We start from the raw sequence: 18,006 nt of genomic DNA on the forward strand, positions 1-18,006 counted from the left end.
TATGTCCAAGCCCCTTCCTGGCGTCCTCGGGAACATATAAAATGCAGAACTGGCGTGCTGGCGCTCCTTGTGGAGTTACATAAGTAAGATTAATGGACATACAAAAACACGGAGCACATAACTCAATGTGCGGTGTGTTGAAGCTGGCAGGCAGCCCTCTTCCCCGGGCTGCGAAATTCCTGGTCTTATGAATGTCTCCCTTGCTCTGCTCGCTGGAGCGGGAAGCAGGCGGGAGGGAGGGAGGGAGGGCGTCCCAGTGGCCTTGCCTGTTTTTCCGACGTGCACTCCAGTTCTGGGGAGCTCTGTGCTGGGTGTGTCTCCTCTTCTCTGGCCCGAAGACAGCCTTGAGGGTTTCAAGGTTGCCAGTTGTCCTGAGCAGGGTCCCAGTGGGGGTCTCACCAGCACGAACTCTTCCAGGGGCTATGAGAAATGGGCTGGCCTCTGAGCCCAGCTCCCCCTGTGGCAGCTGGTACCCCCTTTCTGTCCCTGGTTCTCAGGGTGCCAGGTAAGGACTTGTCTCCCATCCTGACCAATTCCCTGGAGCCCTAGCAGCCCCAGGTTTTTGTGTGATCTCACCATGGGATGGATTGTAGGCTCAGTGTGCAGGATCAGGGGTGCCTATGCTCCTCACTTCCCAACTCAGCTCACCTGCAGGACCTCCTTCCATTGCTGGCGTGTGGGTGTTGTGGCATTAGCTCTCAGCCTTGTGTGCCAGAGCCCCCAGAGCCTGAGTGGTGAGTGGCCCAGGCTTGCTGTGTTATCTGCAGAATCCTTAGAAGAAGCTTGCCTGCCCAGCCCCAGGCGCCTTTGTTGCTGCAGGGCTCAGGGAGTGGCGACTGTGTAGCTCTCCACGGGGTCTCTGCAGCCGGAGCTGGGGAGAAAGGTTACTGGGCTAGAGCATTCCTGCTGGGCTGATAGCATCACTTACGACAAACTTGAAAGCAGCACGTGAAGCAGCACGTGAAGCGGTTAACTTTTTGTGACTGCTACCGCAGTCTGAAGATAAAATTCTAGGGAATGTGTCCAGAGGAAGTAATAAAACGAGCTACTTTGAAATGACGTGAATTGTTGGAACAATTACAGTGATGCCAGCACACTAGTTTGGAGATGAAGGGTGCGGGCAGCAGCTGCTGGGGGCTTGTCCTTGGGCTGCTTGCTCTGCATTCAGCAGACAGAACTCTTGAAACATGAGGTCTTGCCAGCTGTAATGGGCTCCTTGACATTTTTGAAATAAAAAGCCATTAGCTCCTAGAGATGAGACAGTAGTCCTAGACGAGAAGTGAGTAGGGCTGCATCAGGGACTCCAAGGAGGAGCTCCTCTCCCCATGCTGAGCTGCTGTTCGGGTACTCCAGCGGGCTGGCATGCGGCAGGGGGACCTGACAACAGACAGCGGCATCTGTGCCGGGAGAGGGGACAGATGTGAACAGAGCCAGGCAGAGAGCCAGCCTTGTGGAGACTCGGGGGAGGGGAGGGAGAGGAGAGGAAGACGCAGGAGGCCAGGCAGCCACCAGGATTTCCTTCTCTGTGGACCGGGGAAGCATTTAGAGTGGGGAGATGCTGCCTGGCTTCATTTTAAACCTCTGCCCTGTGCTTGTGGAGTTGTGGGGTGGGGTGGAGTGGGAGCAAGAGCCAGGGCAGAAGGTGCAGTGCCTGGGAAACGTGCAGTGGGGGCCATGTGTTAATGCTGAGGTGGGCAATGGGACCGAGCAGCTTCAGGGGAGAAATCCAACACTTGCTTGAAAGATGTCAAGGGTCAGGTGCCTTTCTATGCCTTGAAGTAGCTATGTAAAGTAACAGCAAACTAATACCCACTGCTGCCTTGCCAGGGGCTGTGCCCAGGGCTTTACTTGCAGTTCCCTCCTTGCTCCAGCAGCCCCTAGGAGTGATTGCTTTCATTATTCCCTCTGGGCTCATGGGGAAACTGAGGCATGGGGTTTCAGTTTGCCCGTGGCCAAAGCGTGTCACAGCAGAGTTGGAAGCCCAGCTTCTTCCTGTTGTCTTTGCAAGTCTGGACCTGTGAGAGGTTGAAGTTGGAGACACACATGCGAACTTCAGCAAAGCTTACGCAAGATGGAATTAAAAGATAACGTTTATTTATTTTTTTAGTTTTAAAAAAAACAATGTAAACGTGCCTACTAATGGGGCTTTGAAAAGTTCCTGCAAAATGTCTTTTCGGGGAACTGTGCATTGGTCGCAGCTTTTTTTTTTCACCAGAACAAATTTTCCTTTCATCCTATCTCCACATACATTTTTTTGAGATGCCTTTGGGCCTTTGGGAACACGTGGCAAGTTGTTTAGAGCTGAGTCCCCAAGGGGAGGAGTTTTGGGGGCGGTCCCAGGAGGCTGAGGATGGGGTGGCAGTCGTTGGACAGGCAAAGACCAGGAAGGACCCCCTGGATACCCCGGCAACCCGGTGAAGCAAGGACCTGCAGAGGCAGGAGTGGTCGGGAGCTCGGAAGCCTGGGGGCCTGAGGCAGAAGAGGCCCCCGCTGGGAGGGTCACCTTTGTGGCAGGGAGGATGTGGGCAACCTGGCAGGCGGCTTCTGTGGAGGCGTGGGTTGGGGCTGGGGAGCAGGGGTTGGCTGGAGGTGCAGGTACAGGCTGAGTGCTGTGGGGAGTGTTTGTAAGGGGAAGATGTTACAGGTGAGGGTGTCAAGGGTGGTGGGGGCCAAGAGGGAGGCAGTGCCCCTGCAGGTGAGCAGGACGCTGGAGAGTTGTGGAGTGGAGGCGTGTGTCCATTGTGCTTTGTGCTGCCTGCCCCAAGGGTTGAGGACCAGCGCGCAGTGGGAGTGAAGCCGTGGGCAGAAGATACGTGCTGAAGGCTCTCTCACCCTCTTGTCTTCCAGGTCCCCTGCTACGTGTTTGACAGGGAGTTACGGAAACATGACCTGAATCCACTCATCAGGCTGAGCGGCGGCTACCTGGTGGACGACTCGGACCCTGAGGCCTCCTTGTTTATCAACGTTTGCAGAGACCTAGGTCTGGCTCTGGGTGGGCATGCCAGCAGGCATTCCAAGGAGACTTTGAGGCCCTGTCCTCCCACCTGCACCCTCCATGGGCGCTCGTTTGTCCTCCTTAGAAGCCCTTGCAGAAAGTTTCTGTCCTATGGATGTTCTCTGGACATTCTGCCTCCAGGCCGCCCCTTGGGCCCTGCAGACCCCATCAAGCTGCATGTTCTTGCTCTCCAGGCTGCTGTGTGCATGCACTGATGTCACAGGGCTCTGGTCACCAGCCAGGTGGGAGGTGGTGAGGGTAACCAAGGCCTGGGGGGTACTTGAGGGGGCGACGCAGATATCACTTCTATGCAGATGCCTGTGCCCACGGAAGACGCTTGTGCCCTTACTTACCTGGCTGCCTGCGTCCTGGCAGGGGCTGTAACTCATGAGGCTTGGAGGCCAGTGCTGGCCTCACCTGAGGAGTTGGCATTGCTGACTGTGGGCTCGTGAAGGGTTGCTTTAAGGCTTTATTCTTAGAAACGTTGGTCAATGATTTTTTTTTTTTCTTTTTGAAGGGTACATGGGGATAGTACTGGGTGATAGCTATAGGAGTTTTAATTTGAAGTTATGGTGTAAATTGTATCTCTCCACCGTGTGTCATCTTGTTTGTGTCTGATGTCCAAATAGTTAAAAGTCATATTGCTCCCCTTCCCGGCCCCTGGCCCAGCCGCTCCCCAAGAAAGCGATGAGTGATGATTTTAGGTTCCCTTGTGCGTGGCAGGTCATTACATCAGTCTTTCGCCGTCCAAGGACGGGATTTATTGCTCTTCTGGGGTGAGGGGAAGTCAGCAGAGCCAAGTCTTAGTCTCAAGTGGGTCAGTATCTCGAGCCGAGTTGTCACTTCCAGCACTCTGGTAGATTATTGACTTTTGGACTAAATGGGCCGTTTGCAAACCCCGAAAGCATGGGGCTCCCCAGCCCTCATGTGGGGGTTCTAAGGACTCAACTGGATGTTTGCTTCTTGGCCTGCTGGCACGGAGAGCCGAGCTCTAGCAGGCTGATTCACACGAGCCGGCCCCGTTTCGGCTCAGGCAGCCTCTCCATTCCCTAGAAATTACCCTGACCTGCAATCCAGGTTTGAACCTGATTCTCAAAACCTCAAGGTCAGGTTCAGTTGTTTTTTTTTTCCTCCCCCTTTGGGCTGTTGGTTCAACTCTGCACTCTCAGGGCACTGACCTTTGGCTTTGCTGGTAACCCAAACAGCCCCACTGGGGCACCCCAGAAAACTGCACGTGGAGCAAAACAGCCTTGACAGCTGGGTCTTAGGACACCCCCCGCCCCCCAGTACATATCTGCTTCTCAACACCGAGATGCAGTAGACAAGACAGTCACAAATTAAAGGCACAGGGTATGTTTAGTGGGCGGCTTTGGCTGCTGGCATCCAAACAGCCCAGAACAAACAGGCTCCTGTGAGGCCCCCAGTACAGGGCATGGGTGGGAGGAAGAAGTCCTCTTTGGACAGGCACTCAGTGAGAGAGATTGTGTGGGGCTGGGTTCCAGCTTCCACGGGAGAACCAGCCGGGCTCCCAGGAGAAAGCCAGCACCCCCTAGGGCTCTCATGGGGGTCCCTACCCTTGAGGTCCACGCTATCTTCCAGCATAGCCAGCCTCACAACATGGGAGCTGGGTCCGTAGCCATTGCCCCGAGGGAGTGAAAGGCCAATGTGCTTGCTCCCGGCAGGGGACACAGGGTGCACAGAAACCCCAGGGAGGCTGCAGAAGGAGTTTCCCAAAGCCCCTCTCTGGAGGCTCGCTGAAGCTCAGACTGAGGCAGGCGAGAGCACCCAGCAGGACTGACTGAGCCACGCTAGGCAAAGGGACACACAGCTCCCATCATTGTCCTTGTCCCAGACACATCAGCATGTCCGAGCACTACGCCTCTCTCCTCCCCCTGCCCCCAGCAGAGGGTACAACACCAAGTGAGCAGCTGGTTCTGCAGCTAAGGTAGCACGTGAAGGAGGTGGCCCTAGTGGCAGTACATGGTCACTGCTCCCGGGGCTCTGCCCCAGGTCTCACAGTGCCTCCTGAGACTTGGATAGACTCCGGGATGCCTCTGAGGGAACCCTGGGCCCAAGGGCTCGTGTGCTGGCCATTTTTGAGATGGTCGCTAACTCTGGTTGACCATGTGGCGATCTCTCTTACAGACTCACTCCACGATGCAAATCCACAGTTGCGTGCCTGTCCCCGCGGCACTGCTGCCTGCTTGGTGAGAGGTGACCAGGCATTTGATGTTGGCCAGCCCAAGGAGGGGCTGAGGCTGCTGAGCCGAGACAGGTGAGTCAGCACTGATCTTGTTTTGGGAGGTCTTGAGCCAGAAGCTGACCCACTGGGGCTTTGCAAACACATCTGTTCTAAGCAGGGCCATGGAGCTGGTCATGTGGGCTGAACTGTCTGTGGGCCAGTCTCCAGTCACTGGTCTCTAACGACAGTGAAGTGTGTGTGTCCCCATCTGGTCCTTGCGTAAGTGCCACCTGTGCTGTCTTGTACTGAGGTTCTGTGTCTGGGAGGCAGAAGCCCAGCGTGCTGTCCTCCTCCCCAGGGCCTCATGCTTACCTACTCTCCAGCCGAGGTCGCTGGCCCCTTGAGATAAGTGATGCTGTTTACCTCACTCTCCACTCTTCTCGGCATGCCTGTCGGCTGTAGCCTGTTGCACACAGCCACATCCTGACCTGAGGTCGGGGTTTCTGATTTTTCTCCCGGCCCTGGGAGCCTCAGGGACGCCTGGCTGCTGGAGCCGGTGGTGTAGCTGAGTGGCAGTTGGAACAGTATGCAGTTAGAGATAGCAGTTTAAGTCAGTTGGCTGCTGGGATCTTTGTTGTGTGTGTCCCCGAGCAAAGTGTGGGTCCCGAGGTCTCTTCCTCAGTGTGCTGCTGCCCATCTAGCCACGCATCTCACTCTCTTTTTCTAATAAGGGGACCCCCCCCCCCCACGTAACTGCTAAGGGCTCCCGCATGATGAACTTTTCTTTTTTTTCCTTAAAAAAAAAAAACCTTTGCTTTTTTAAAAAGCCCCTGTGTCTCCACACACAGTCCCAAGGGCTTGGGTTGCAGCCCCAACATTTTGTCCTTAGTGACAGATGGTGAGTGTTGTCCTGGGGCAGGCTGGCGAGGGTGGGGCGAGATGCGGGGCACCCAGCAGAGGCCCAGGCTTGGCTCAGAGGACAGGCCAGGCGTCTGTTTTCAGCTGTTGTGCAGCCGGCCTGTGAGCCACGGGCACATTCCACAGCGAGCGGTGCCCGCCGATGGGCGCCAGGCGCTTCCTGCTGCTGGGGCCCGTGGCTGCTGCTCTGGGCGGGCGGGGAGAGCCCATGCCTGCAACTGGCAACTGCTGGGCCAGCGGTGTCTCCTGGTTTTTTTTTTTTTTTTTTTTTTTTTAAGAAAGGTCTTTGGCTTGCAGTCAGAAATGTGCTGGGCCTGCTTGTCTGTGTTTATTGTGTTTTGTTAGATCATTTACAAGTTTGTTTTGTTTGTTTTATTCCAGCACCTTTTCTGAGTCTTTCAAATTTACATCTTGGTCATTGTATTTATTTGATTTTTAACAAGATAGCTTTCACTGAAGCCACTAACCTCCCCACCTCCCTACTTCTCCAAATGACAAAGGAAATAAAAGTTATGTTAAACCCGAACTGTACTCACCACTGGTACACCCCGAGGACAGGGCCGCACTTTGTAATGTTCATTTCTTGCCGTGGCTGGGTGCAGACTCGTCCTGAGCTACGTGAACGAAGGGGCAGAGAAGCTGGACTTCTGTGATGGACACAGCCCCGCCGTAACGGTCACGTTTGTCTGCCCGTCGGAGCGCAGAGAGGTATGGTGCTGAGTCTCGGTGACCAAGACCAGGGACGAACACGTGTGTGTGGGTGCAGGAAATGGGGGACCCCAGTGGGAAGAGCCCGTGGGCTGCTTTGTGCAGCAGCTGGGAGTGCCCGAGGCTTGACCCGCACCTGGGGGTGTTTTAGTCTGGTCTGCTGGAGCACATGTGTGTGCTTCGTGGCGTGGGATTTTTTTTTCTTGGTGCGTTTAGTGGATGGTTGGCAAGCTAAGCGTACTCTCTAGCCTGGGGTTTCTGGAGGGGAACGTTTCCCTGAATCCCTCTTCCCTGGGCCCCACTGCCTGCCTTCCCCCTCACTCAATCACTCTCCCCAGGCAGATTTATGACTCTGCCCTCTGGCTGTTTGTGAAATCCCCAGCACAGCTGCAGTCCTGTCCTTGAGTCCCCATGGCTGGGCGACCCCGTGCATTCTGCAGTTTGCTGCTTAAGTGTTTTCACAGAGTCCAGGGTGCTGATAGAGGGGGCCTCCCCCCGGAGAGGAAGGGCTCGGACTTTCCTTTCATTTATTTTCTGCCTTCTTCCAGCAGAAAGAAGTGGGAGGGGCCCGAATTCTTTGGCCCAAGAACCACACTCCCACCCCACCCCCCACCCCCGCTTCCCCTCTACCCCCACCCAGCAAATGTGGAATTTGCTCTGATTTCGGGGCTGGCCCCTGGCCTGGTTTCTGTGTGCGAGTGTGATGGGGGTGGGGAGTCAAGGCGCAGCTGTCCGTTCTACGCCCCCAGACCTCATGCCCGTGTGCTGCCAGCTGCACGAAGCCCCTCCAACGCCCTTTCCCAACGCAAACGTGGAGGAGGAGTGTTTCTGTGTGTTTTCCATTTGTTCCTACAGATGGGAACCCTGGCCAGACGAACCAAGCTGGTAGTAGATATAGTTGGCTGGTTCCATTGGTTCTGTCGTTGGTCATGGTAGTTTTGCAGCATGGTGGCTGAGAGAGGGGGGAGTGTCCATCCGTTTTCCTCAGCAGTGGGTGGGATGAAGGGGTCGGGTGGGGAGTTGTTACTAGTGGGGCTGGGGGGTCCCTTTTCCCCAGCAGTGGGTGGGATGAAGGGGCTGGGTTGTTGCTAGCCGGGCTGGAGGGTCCATTTTCAGCCAGAAGTGCTTGACTTCACTGTGTCTGGACACCCAGTATTTAGGAGGGTCAGGTCAGCTCCTAGGAGAACACACAGCAAGTCAAGAGTTTCTGAAAATGCTGTGTTGCATTTCTATACTATAAATTTGCTTGCCTAAGTATAATTTGGTGGCTATTAGTATATACAGAACTGGGCAGCCTTCCCCACCACCCACTTTTGGAATGTTTTCACCATCTCAGAACGAAGCCTTGTGCCTCTTCCTGTTCCCACCCCCGCCCCCAGGCAGCCGGGAATCTGCTTTGTGTCCCCACCGGCTGCTCGGCTGCTCGTTCTGGACATTTCTTATCAGCGACATGTCATGCCCTCCCAGCCGTGCGCCTGGCGTCTTTCACTCAGCACCCAGCTCCGCCTGGGCCCGGCGTAGAGAAGCATCGAGTCTGAGTCAGAGGCCAGCCAAACCTGCAGACCTGCAGCTCGCTTGAGGGGTGGCCTGTTTATAGAGCCGGAGCTCAGCATTGGGCCTGCCAGGCAACAGGCACTCGATAAATATTTACGGAGTGAGCTGAGCCACACGGGGCGTCTGGTCCTGAGACCGGCGAGCCATTTCTCCCCAGATTCAGAGCCCACATCAGCATCCCATTGTGGAGCCCACCAGTGCGGGGCCCCAGAGGATAAACGGGACAGGGTAGCTGGACCCCTGTTGGAGTCTACGGGGCTGGGAGCAGATAAGAGGACCCCAAGACCCCTTTGTCAGTCTCAGGAGCCTTGGCTGAGTCACATGACACTGTAGGGGTCTTTGCTGTTTGTCCAGGTGGTGACCATGACCAACTGACGTCAAGTTCAGGGTGGGCAAGATCACCCTGAAGGGGCTTGGAAAAGAAACCGAGCTGTGAGAAGCCCAAAGATTGGAATGCGGTTACAATTCCAAAGGCAGGAGCAGAAACACATATATATTAAAACAAACAAACAAACAAACAAACCGCCGTCCTGTCTTTGAGCTCCTTGGAAGCGTGGCGGATCTACACATACATGACATTTAAGCGTTTCTATCTGCCTCTTTTTTGACACTCTTCCCGCCAGGGTACCATTCCCAGACTCACCGCTAAATCTAACTGCCGGTATGAGGTCGAGTGGGTGACTGAGTACGCTTGCTATCGGGACTACCTGGAAAGCAGGAGCTGCTCCCTGAGCAGCCGGCAGCATGATGTGACGGTGGACCTCAGCCCCCTGGGCCAGCCCGCAGGTGAGCTGCTGCTGCTTCCTGCTGCTGCCCTGCTTGGGAAGGAGGGCAGGGCCGGCTTTGTGGCCAGGGGCCAGCGTGTGTCTGTGTAAGAACATACCTCTTCCCCCTGCCCCCTGCCCGGCCCCCCGGCCCAGGCTCGCCCTATACTGCCGACGGGGGAGAGTACCTGTTCTACTTGAACATCTGCGGGGGAGCAGGGATGACCGACTGCCGCAACAGAGATGCCGCCGTCTGCCAGGTCAAGAAGGCAGACTCTACCCAGCGCAAAGTGTCTGGCAGAGGACAAAACCAGACCCTCCGGTGCGTAGGCTGCCACCCCCCGCGGCAGGGCACAGGCAGTGGGAAACGGAGTCAAAAGATAGTTCCTCGCTGTCAAAAAAAAAAAAAATCCTGACTCCGCACAGAGCTTTTTCACTGTGTGCATTTTCCACGAACTTTTTGAAGGCCCTTTATATTTTTAGGAAACATAATTTACTCTTCTTCCTCCTTCCCTTTTCCATAAAGTTCAGGAAAATCGGTTAAGCCAGCGTCCCTTCCTGTTTCTGATGTGAGTGGCTCAACAGTTGGCGTTTTTTTTCCTGCCTATACAATGAAAGCGCTTATGTTAGAGCTGTGTGCTTCCTACATCTGCTGTGTGACAGGATCCAGCCTGCAGACACATCAGCTAGTTCACGATTCTGTGTTTAAAAATCCATGTTCTTCAGAAAGAGTTTTGGGTTTTTCCTCTGGTGATTTGAGAATTGAAAATGCTGTTAGCCTTCCATGCAAGTTTTAAACAGCGTCGCCCTCTCCCCCTCCACCCCAGATGCATTTGGTGCATTTAGCATGGCAGTTTACTACCACAAAAGCCATACTGGAGACGCAGCTCTCTGGAAGCTGGATCCTAGGGGCGAGAGGCCGGAAAGGCTGCCTGGACCCTGGGCATGATTGATTTTGCACAGAGTCCAGAAGTGAGAGCAGAAGAAGTCTTCATGCTCGCAGCGAAGCCGTCAGCACTTTCCTGCAGCCCGTTAGGACTTTGAAGTTCAGAGCACGACAAGTCCGTCCATTTGGAACTCATTTCCTTTCGAAGTCCCCCCAGCCTCCCACCCCCTGGCCTCAGCCCCATCCCCCAAGCTGGCTAGAGAGCTTGCTGTTTTATGTCAGTAATGATTTGTTGATGCTATGCAAAAGGCTTCATGTAGACATCTTTAAAAAAACAAATCCAGCCCGCCTTGCTTCTGCCCAACATGTCTGTGTGCGTATCTGCAAACCCAGGTATTCGGACGGAGATCTCACCTTGATCTACTTTGGAGGTGAGGAGTGCAGCTCGGGCTTTCAGCGGATGAGCGTCATAACCTTTGAGTGCAATCAGACCGCAGGTGAGTGTGGAGGCAGGGTTCAGCCCTAGCCTGTGCCTTGAAGGGCGCTGCACCCCTGTGCCCAAGGTGACATATGCTCAATGGAGCAGACAGATGTTCCCTCCCCTACTCCCACCTGCACCTGGCCTCCCCCAGTCCCAACCAGGTCTTTCTCTTGGACTTGGGCCCCTGCCCCCTTCACGGCACACACATCCTGTTTCTATTTCCCTCTGCTCTCAGTGTTTGTTTTGGGAGTGGGCCCAGCACCGGGGCTTGCTAGGAGAGTCTCTGTCTCTGCTTCAGGGAGTGGAGAGATGAGAGCTGGGTGCACTTTGCAGTCTTAAGTACGTGCTGCCACATTCAGGGAATGAATGAGTTTTGAGGCAGCCCAAAGGGCCCTGCCACGGTCGAGCATAGCACACATTTAGCAGAAGGCGCCAGAGGTGCTACCATGTCCCCGCTGTGCTGCTCCTATCTTAAAGATTTCAGACCTGGGTGGCGCCTGTGGAGAGGTAATGGCCGCCATCCCCACCCGTCGACACCCAGACACCCCTGCAGCTGACTCTGCCCATTACAGAGCTCTCTTTCTGGAGCTGGACCTGGTCTCCAACCCCATCTGTGCACAACTGGCCCAAGTGCATGTGGCAGTCACCCCACCCCAAGGGTCTTTCTGGCCCTCTCTGTTTGTTTCTCAGGTTTCTATGGCAGAGCTCAGCTGGCCTGGCCACAGGGCGTGCTCCTAGGTGCTTCATACAGGACTGGGAGGGGCGGCTGTTCAAGGCATGGACACAGGGGAGAGGGTGGGGCCCTGGGTCATACAGCCCAGCCAGTGCTCCCCGTGTCTCTGTCCTTGGAGTGCTGTTGTTCCTGGGATGTGTCTTGGCTGCCTGGTCCTCCCTCCCCTCTCTACTTGGGCTGTACTCTCCCATTGGATTCTCTTTTTCTGCTCCCCACCTGCTCCCACCCTTCATGTGTCAGTTTCGTGGTGCCAGCATTGTTCTGGTGCGTACACGCTAAGGCCCTGTGAGGCCTGCAGGTTCCGTGTTGAGATGAGGAGCAGAGAACAGTCAGCAAGGGGCTGAATGAGCCCTCCTGGAGTGTATGCTGGAGCCCTGTAGTGTCCCAGAGTCCCAAGGAGGCACTGGGGCTGTGACAAGGGCTGCAAGGCCACAGGGAGGGACTAGCTGCCACACAGCGGGCTGGAGTAGGACCCGGACTCGTGGCATTCAGGCTGCTGTGGTGGACACAGGGCAGCATTGTGATCCTCGCCCGTGGAGCCGCGCTGCGCGTGCAGCTCTGCAAGTTCTGCTGGGGGATTTGTGAGCGAGGAGAGCTGTCTGGCCTCCGGCTGGCCTCCATCCGGTCTAAGGCCCCGCTCCCCCTCAGGTTCCCCTGGTTTCCCAGCTCCCTCCCCTCCCCCTCCCAGCCTGCTTCCAAGGATGGAATTTGAGCTGCGGATTCCAGCCCTTTCTGCTCTGCAGCCCCTGCCATTTGTCAGGCCCCTCCTGCATGTGTGCACACTTGGCTGTGGCTGCGGTTACCCCAGCCAGCCCTCCAGGACCCCTGCTGGCCACGATATGCGGGTGGCTCCTGCTCCAACCTTGGCCTTGGCTGAGAGCATGCTTGTCTCACCTTTGGGTGCTAGTAGGAGCACCCAGTGAGCCAGAGGGTGTGGAGGACAGCCAGGCACAGGGTTGTAGACCTGGGGAGGGTGTGGGTGTGGCAGAGCTGAGCCCAGAGCAGGAGGTGGAGGAACTTGCCACGGTGGCTTCCCCTCTTTGTTTCTCCTTATCTCAGCACATTGCAAACACATGAGTAGAAAGGATAGGACAGGGGGCCACTCCGATACCCACACGGGTTGTTTTCAGATTTGCTTCTCATAAACCGTGCATCTTTGTCTGGTCCCACCACCCCACTCCGAGGCCCGGAAGGAGCTCCTCTTCCTGCCACACTTGACACAATGAACTACCGTAATGTCCTTTTGTCGCTGGACTGTCTGCTCGGGGACAGATGGGGGTCTGAACAAGGAAGGGCTCTGGTGCCTTGTGGAGGGTTTGCGCCTCTCTTCAGGGTTTCAAAGTCTCCCCAGTGCCCCCTGCCAGATTCTGACCCCGGGTGCCAACAGTGTCAGTGAAGGTGTTTTGTAATTACTTTTGTTTGAATTTACATGGGGAATTTTCAGAGAGAATCCCATGGTGGCTGTGTGTGGTGTGCGTGCATTTCTGAATGTGGGTTAGCACTAATTGGTGTTAACTGGCTGTGTAAGGTAGTTTACCCCTGGCTTATAGTTTAAGCTGGGTTTTCAGGGATTGTTTCTTTACTTTTGCAGATTTATGTATTTACTTGAAAGGCAGAGTTATGGGGAGAGAGTGGAGCAGAGAGAAGGAGAGAGAATCTTCCATCTGCTGGTTTGCTTTCTGAAAGGCTACACCAACCAGGACTGGGCCAAGAACCCAGAGTGTACCTCCTACAGAGGGGGCAGCGAGCACTAGTGCCATCTTTAGCTGCTTTCCCAAGAGCATCATGAAGGAGTTAAATTGGAAATGATGCAGTTGAGGACTCTCTAGCTCCCACGTGGGATGCCAGTGTTGAAGGCAGGGCCTTTACCCACTGTGTCACCACGTCTGTCCCAATTTGTGATTTAGAATCCAAGGCCCGTGCATTTTCAGATGGCCTCACCACAGTCACTCATGCTTCCGTGACTCGAGCCAAGTGTGTTGGTGAGCGGTGCCTTCCCGTGCTCATTGGGCACTGAACGACATCAGGCAACGACATGGGAAGCGTGTGAGGAGGGGTAGATTACACAGCCTGCGCCCACTGGAATGGCCCAGTCCCTCCCCACTTGCTCGCCCTGTTGAACACAGGCCTTCGGAGGCCGTGGCTGGCGGTGGGCTCAGCTCCATGGTGGGCTTCCAGGACCTCCCACGCTATTTCCATCTTGTGGGCCACTGTCTGTGGTCTATACAGAGTGGAAATGGCTTTTTTTTTTTTTTTTAAATGAACTGCAACTAAGTCACTTGGGCCAGGCTTTAAGGTGGGGAGGCTGACTTTATCTTGATCCCCGGAAGGATAGGAGAGTCTCGCTGGGTAGTAGGTGGTGCTGTCTTTGCCCCAGAGCTGAGAGCCGCAGATGCCACCTCCATCCTTAGGCAGAGAGCCCCTGGCCCTTCCTCTCCCCCCTCCCAAAATACCCTTTCCTTTTTGGGAAGCAGCCCTGAGATCCAGAACCCAGGAAGCCACACATCACACTGCCCTGGGGAGCCAGCCAGCACCGTTGGGGTGGTGTGAGTGTGGGGGAGAGGTGGTGTGAGAAGCTCCTGCTCCAGGTAGACAGAGTGACTGGAACCACACAGCCCCCCAGCAGAGGGGACCCCCGAGCAAAGGTACTTCCGTTGCCAAACAAATGGGGTGGGTAGAGGGCTCCCTGCTCTGATGAAATCTTTTGGGAAGGGAGATAAGAAAACAGGCAAGGTGCATCCGGGTCACTGAATGTATGCACTGGGCAGTTTACTCAAGCCCCGGGTGCAAACGCAGCCGGAACGTTGGGGCCCTCAGTGCCCTGGCTGGGGTTGTCTGTGGGGGTTCGGCCGCATGCAAGCTATGTGATGGGCTGAAGGGGGCAAGTGCAAGTCCCTGCTGCAAGGTCAGCATGCAGATTTGTGGGCAATGCCAGACTTCCCTGGCAGGGCTGTCTCCAGGATGCTGCCCTCCTGGGTCAGAGGAAGGCAGGGGCCACTCTTTCTTCCGGACAGTGTCTTAAGGCACTCATAATCAAACAAAACACAGCCAGCCAGCCCGAGCAAGGGGCACAGGAAGGAAAGAAAGGCCATAAAGTGGCCTTGCGTGCGGGAGTGAGCCCGGCTCCAGGGCCAGGCCAGCCGAGCTGGCTTCCTGGCTCCCCTATTTTCTAGCTGTAAAACTGTGACCACCCCGAATCTACAAATTGGGCTAAAATTGTATCCCAGCCACAGTGTTTGGAGGACCCAGGATGTTAGTATGTGGAAAGCCCACAAAAACAGCCTTCGTGTGATGGGAGGCTGAGGTTGGGCTTGGTACAATGATGATGATGATGATGGATGATGATCGTATGCAACATTTAGCAGTGCCTACAATGGAAATGTTGTCTGCCTTGATCCAGAACCTGATTTCCGTTCGAACACTAAGCCGCTCCAGATAGGAAACCTCAAGGAGGCTGATCGCGTGGGAGGCCCAGGCAGGGATCATTAAGCCGTCAGGGGTGGAAAACGGGGCTTTTGCCAGCGGCCCACCGGCCTGCAGTGGCAAGGGGATAGGATTTCCAGCAAGGAGAGAGTCAGCAGAATTTGTCGAATCCCAAGCCACGTGGAAAGGGGAAGTGGCCCGTGCAGAGTGGGGTTTTTGAGCTGGAGCGGAGCCGTGCTGGCTGGTGGATCGGAAACCCACGGGTGGAGGCAGCGGAGGGGGTGGCTGTTGATTTTGGAGGGGGCCACAGCCATATGCACCAACAGTCACAAGATGCTGGCAGCACGGGAGGTGGGCCCCTGCTGCTGGGGCAGACCGTCAGCAGTATGCCGCAGCTGGGGCCACCACGGGCAGTCTCTTCCTTCCGTGTGTCCCTCCCAGGGCCCAATCCCCTTGGGGGCCCTGTTCTTGCTCCAGGGGCACCATTAAGTCACCAATGCTTTTGGAACAACCACTTCATTCTCTACCCTGTGTTGGGGGGACGCTCCTGGCCTCCCTAGATCTGTGGGAAGCCTGCTGGGGCTGCCCCTGTGGCCTTCCAGCCCTCTTGACAGTTGTCTGTCAGGCCCGCTCGATAAGGCTCAGTGCCAGCGGAAGTCCCCCCGGTGTGTTTGTGTTTGCCTGCCAAACTTCATAGTGGCCGCTCTTATCTCTGACTTCCGGGGTCTCTTGCAAAGAAACATGACCTTCATTTGACAATTAACCCCGGCCCTGTTTGCCAGGTCCTTTCTCCCCCGCCTCCCCTCCCTGGACAGTCCCCCGTTTGGTCATGTCGCTCAGTTTTTGGTTTTTAAGTGATGATGATGATGATGATGATGAATTGCTTGTGACTTCCTCAGATAATGATGGCAAAGGAGCACCTATCTACACTGGGGAGATCGACTGCACCTATTTCTTCGTCTGGGACACGAAGTACGCCTGCATCAAGGAGAAGGAAGGCCTCCCATGTGGGGCCATTGATGGCAAGAAGCGCTACGACCTGTCTGCGCTGGTGCGCCACTCAGGTAGCGTCCCCCTCCCCACATGGCCAGTTCTGTGTGCCTGTGGTTGCTTCTGCAAATGCCGTCCTGACCCCTGGCTTCTCCTCAGGTTACCTGTAGCCATTGTTAGAAGGTGCGTTGAAATGATGCGGGGTAGCAGTTCTGGGTTTTGTCGGCTCAGGGTACTGAGGACTCCTCTTCATGTAGTTTTAGCACATGCTGCTGGACTCTACTCTGTGGCAGGCGTTGGCGAGTGCTCGGACATCCCCCCAGCTGTGGCCTGTGATGGTCATATTCAGCACACATGTCCAATGGGTGGGTGGGACGGCAGGTGCTGCTGGACCTTGTCCCTGTGACCCTGTGCTTTCTCCCTCTGGTGTCAGACGGGATCTGCACCTGCCCACATGGGCGCCTGCTGGAGGTGGTTCTGTGTGTGTCATGGATGCTGGAAGTGTGTCCTCAGGCTCTGGGCCGAGGCCTACCAGTCTGGGGGCTGGGTTTGTCACTGAGACCCAGCACCCAGCCAAGACTTGGGGATCTGGCAAGGGGCCCGTGAGAGTCCTCTGGTTTTGCTGGGCAGGGAATCATGCTGGTTTTCTTGGTTAGCAGCCCTGGAAATAGGTCTGCAAGGGTTCTTGCAAAGCATTTGGAGAAAATGTGTATTCTGAAGAACTTTGCATGGATTTCAGAATGATTCCAAATGTACTTTATTGTTCCACTTTGGCACAAATATTGCACAGAGCCATCATGTGGAGGACAGTGCTGTGCTGAAGGTGGAGGCCACACCCGCCCAGGCAAAGTCTCAATGTGGCTGGCCACTCTTGGAGTCCCTCAGCCGTTTTTTTGGGAGCACTTGAGAGTGAGCCCGGGAAACACCTTGAGCTGCGTGGGTGGTGGGATCAGATCCCTTAGGTTAGCCTGGGAGCTGTCTTGGTTTTGTTTCTGATTTATAAGCATCACTGTGTACAAGACACAACACTGGATGTGTAAGGGGTGCCGGAAAGCACTTATTTCTCTAAACATGGATGTGACCCATGCCATGGATCCCTGGGAATCCAGAGTGTTCCTGTGGGGTCTGCATGTAGGGAGCCCTGAGGAAGCTGCCAGGAGAGAGCTGACGTGTCCCCCTGGCCCTGCTGCTGACAGAGGCCCCCATCAGTGACTGTACACTCCAGCCCAAACTCTAGCACTTGGGTGGTCTTGGCCGTGTTTGTTCTCACACAGTCTTTCACAACCCCTCGTGGGCTGTTGGCGTTAGAGGATCTTTCTCTGAAATCATTGTGTCACCACCAATGAGCAGTAGGTTTTTTGCTTCCATTTTTTTTTTTTTCTAAAAGGAAGATGATTTCTTTGAGAGGCAGAGAAAAACTGGGTGGGATAGGGGTAGGCGACTTCCATCCTCTGGGACACTCCCCAAGTGGCCACAGCAGCTGATGTTGGGCCAGGCTGAAGCCAGGAGCCAGGAATTCCATGTGAGTCTCCCACACAGGTGACAGGGGCCAAACAACTTGAGCTTCTTTCTGCTGTTTCCTTAGATACACTAGTGGGGACCGGATTGGAAGTGGAGCATCCAGGACTAGAACCTGCATTCCGGAGTGGGATGCTGTTGTCGCAGCTGGAGCTGACCATGCTGCGCCATGATGCCAACCCTGGCTTTTTGCCTTCTCAAGTCTGCAAAGGGACTGTCTTAGTGGCTCTGGTCATGGTAGTAGCATCAGTGTGCTGGCCAGCCAGCCAGTAAACCAGGTCCTGGACACAGGCTGGCATCCCGATGGCATGTCCAATCAGTGATGGCATCCTGCGGGCTGTAGGAGCTTTGGCTGTTTAACTTCTCTGTTCCCCTTAGGTATGCACATCCTTGTGTGTGACAGTGTAGGGGTACAGGCATTTTCCTTCACAATGAATGGGAAGCCCAAGAAGCTTCCAGAAACGTGACTGACCACAGCTTGGGGAGGGTCGGGCCTGTTTGGCTTGATCCCCAAGGCTGGTGTGACTCACGATGAAGGCTTACAGAAACCAACTCTCCCTCGTGCCCCCCTTTTCTTGATGACAGAATCAGAGCGGAATTGGGAAGCCGTGGATGGCAGCCAGAAGGGAGGAGAAAAGAAGCATTTCTTCATCAACATCTGCCACCGGGTGCTGCAGGAGGGCCAGGCCCGGGGCTGTGACGAGGAGGCCGCCGTGTGTGCAGTTGGTGAGTCGAGCCTGTGGGCGCACCCCGGGCGGCCCGCCATGGTTTGCCGTGAGGTTGACTGCCCTGCGGTTGGTGGAAGCCGCTTCTGTCCGGGTTCCACATGGAGAGAGTGGCAGAGAGGATGTTTT

General features: G+C 55.4%; 1 protein-coding gene across 2 annotated transcripts in view; it reads left to right on the top strand.

Moving 5' to 3' along the window:
• Positions 1-18,006, top strand: part of IGF2R (insulin like growth factor 2 receptor) — an 89,318-nt gene that overhangs the window by 38,712 nt on the left and 32,600 nt on the right. For both annotated transcript variants that reach the window (XM_040965550.1, XM_040965549.1), the window contains exons 5-12: positions 2,848-2,980; positions 5,141-5,270; positions 6,698-6,803; positions 8,981-9,143; positions 9,278-9,443; positions 10,401-10,504; positions 15,544-15,708; positions 17,738-17,878. In XM_040965550.1, coding sequence (XP_040821484.1) covers positions 2,848-2,980; positions 5,141-5,270; positions 6,698-6,803; positions 8,981-9,143; positions 9,278-9,443; positions 10,401-10,504; positions 15,544-15,708; positions 17,738-17,878 — 1,108 coding nt within the window. The remainder of the gene's footprint in view (positions 1-2,847; positions 2,981-5,140; positions 5,271-6,697; positions 6,804-8,980; positions 9,144-9,277; positions 9,444-10,400; positions 10,505-15,543; positions 15,709-17,737; positions 17,879-18,006) is intronic.

The sequence above is a fragment of the Ochotona curzoniae genome, unplaced genomic scaffold (genome assembly GCF_017591425.1).
Source record: "Ochotona curzoniae isolate NIBS_2020 unplaced genomic scaffold, NIBS_Ocur_1.0 scaffold_3890, whole genome shotgun sequence".
NCBI classification, from domain to species: Eukaryota; Metazoa; Chordata; class Mammalia; order Lagomorpha; family Ochotonidae; genus Ochotona; species Ochotona curzoniae.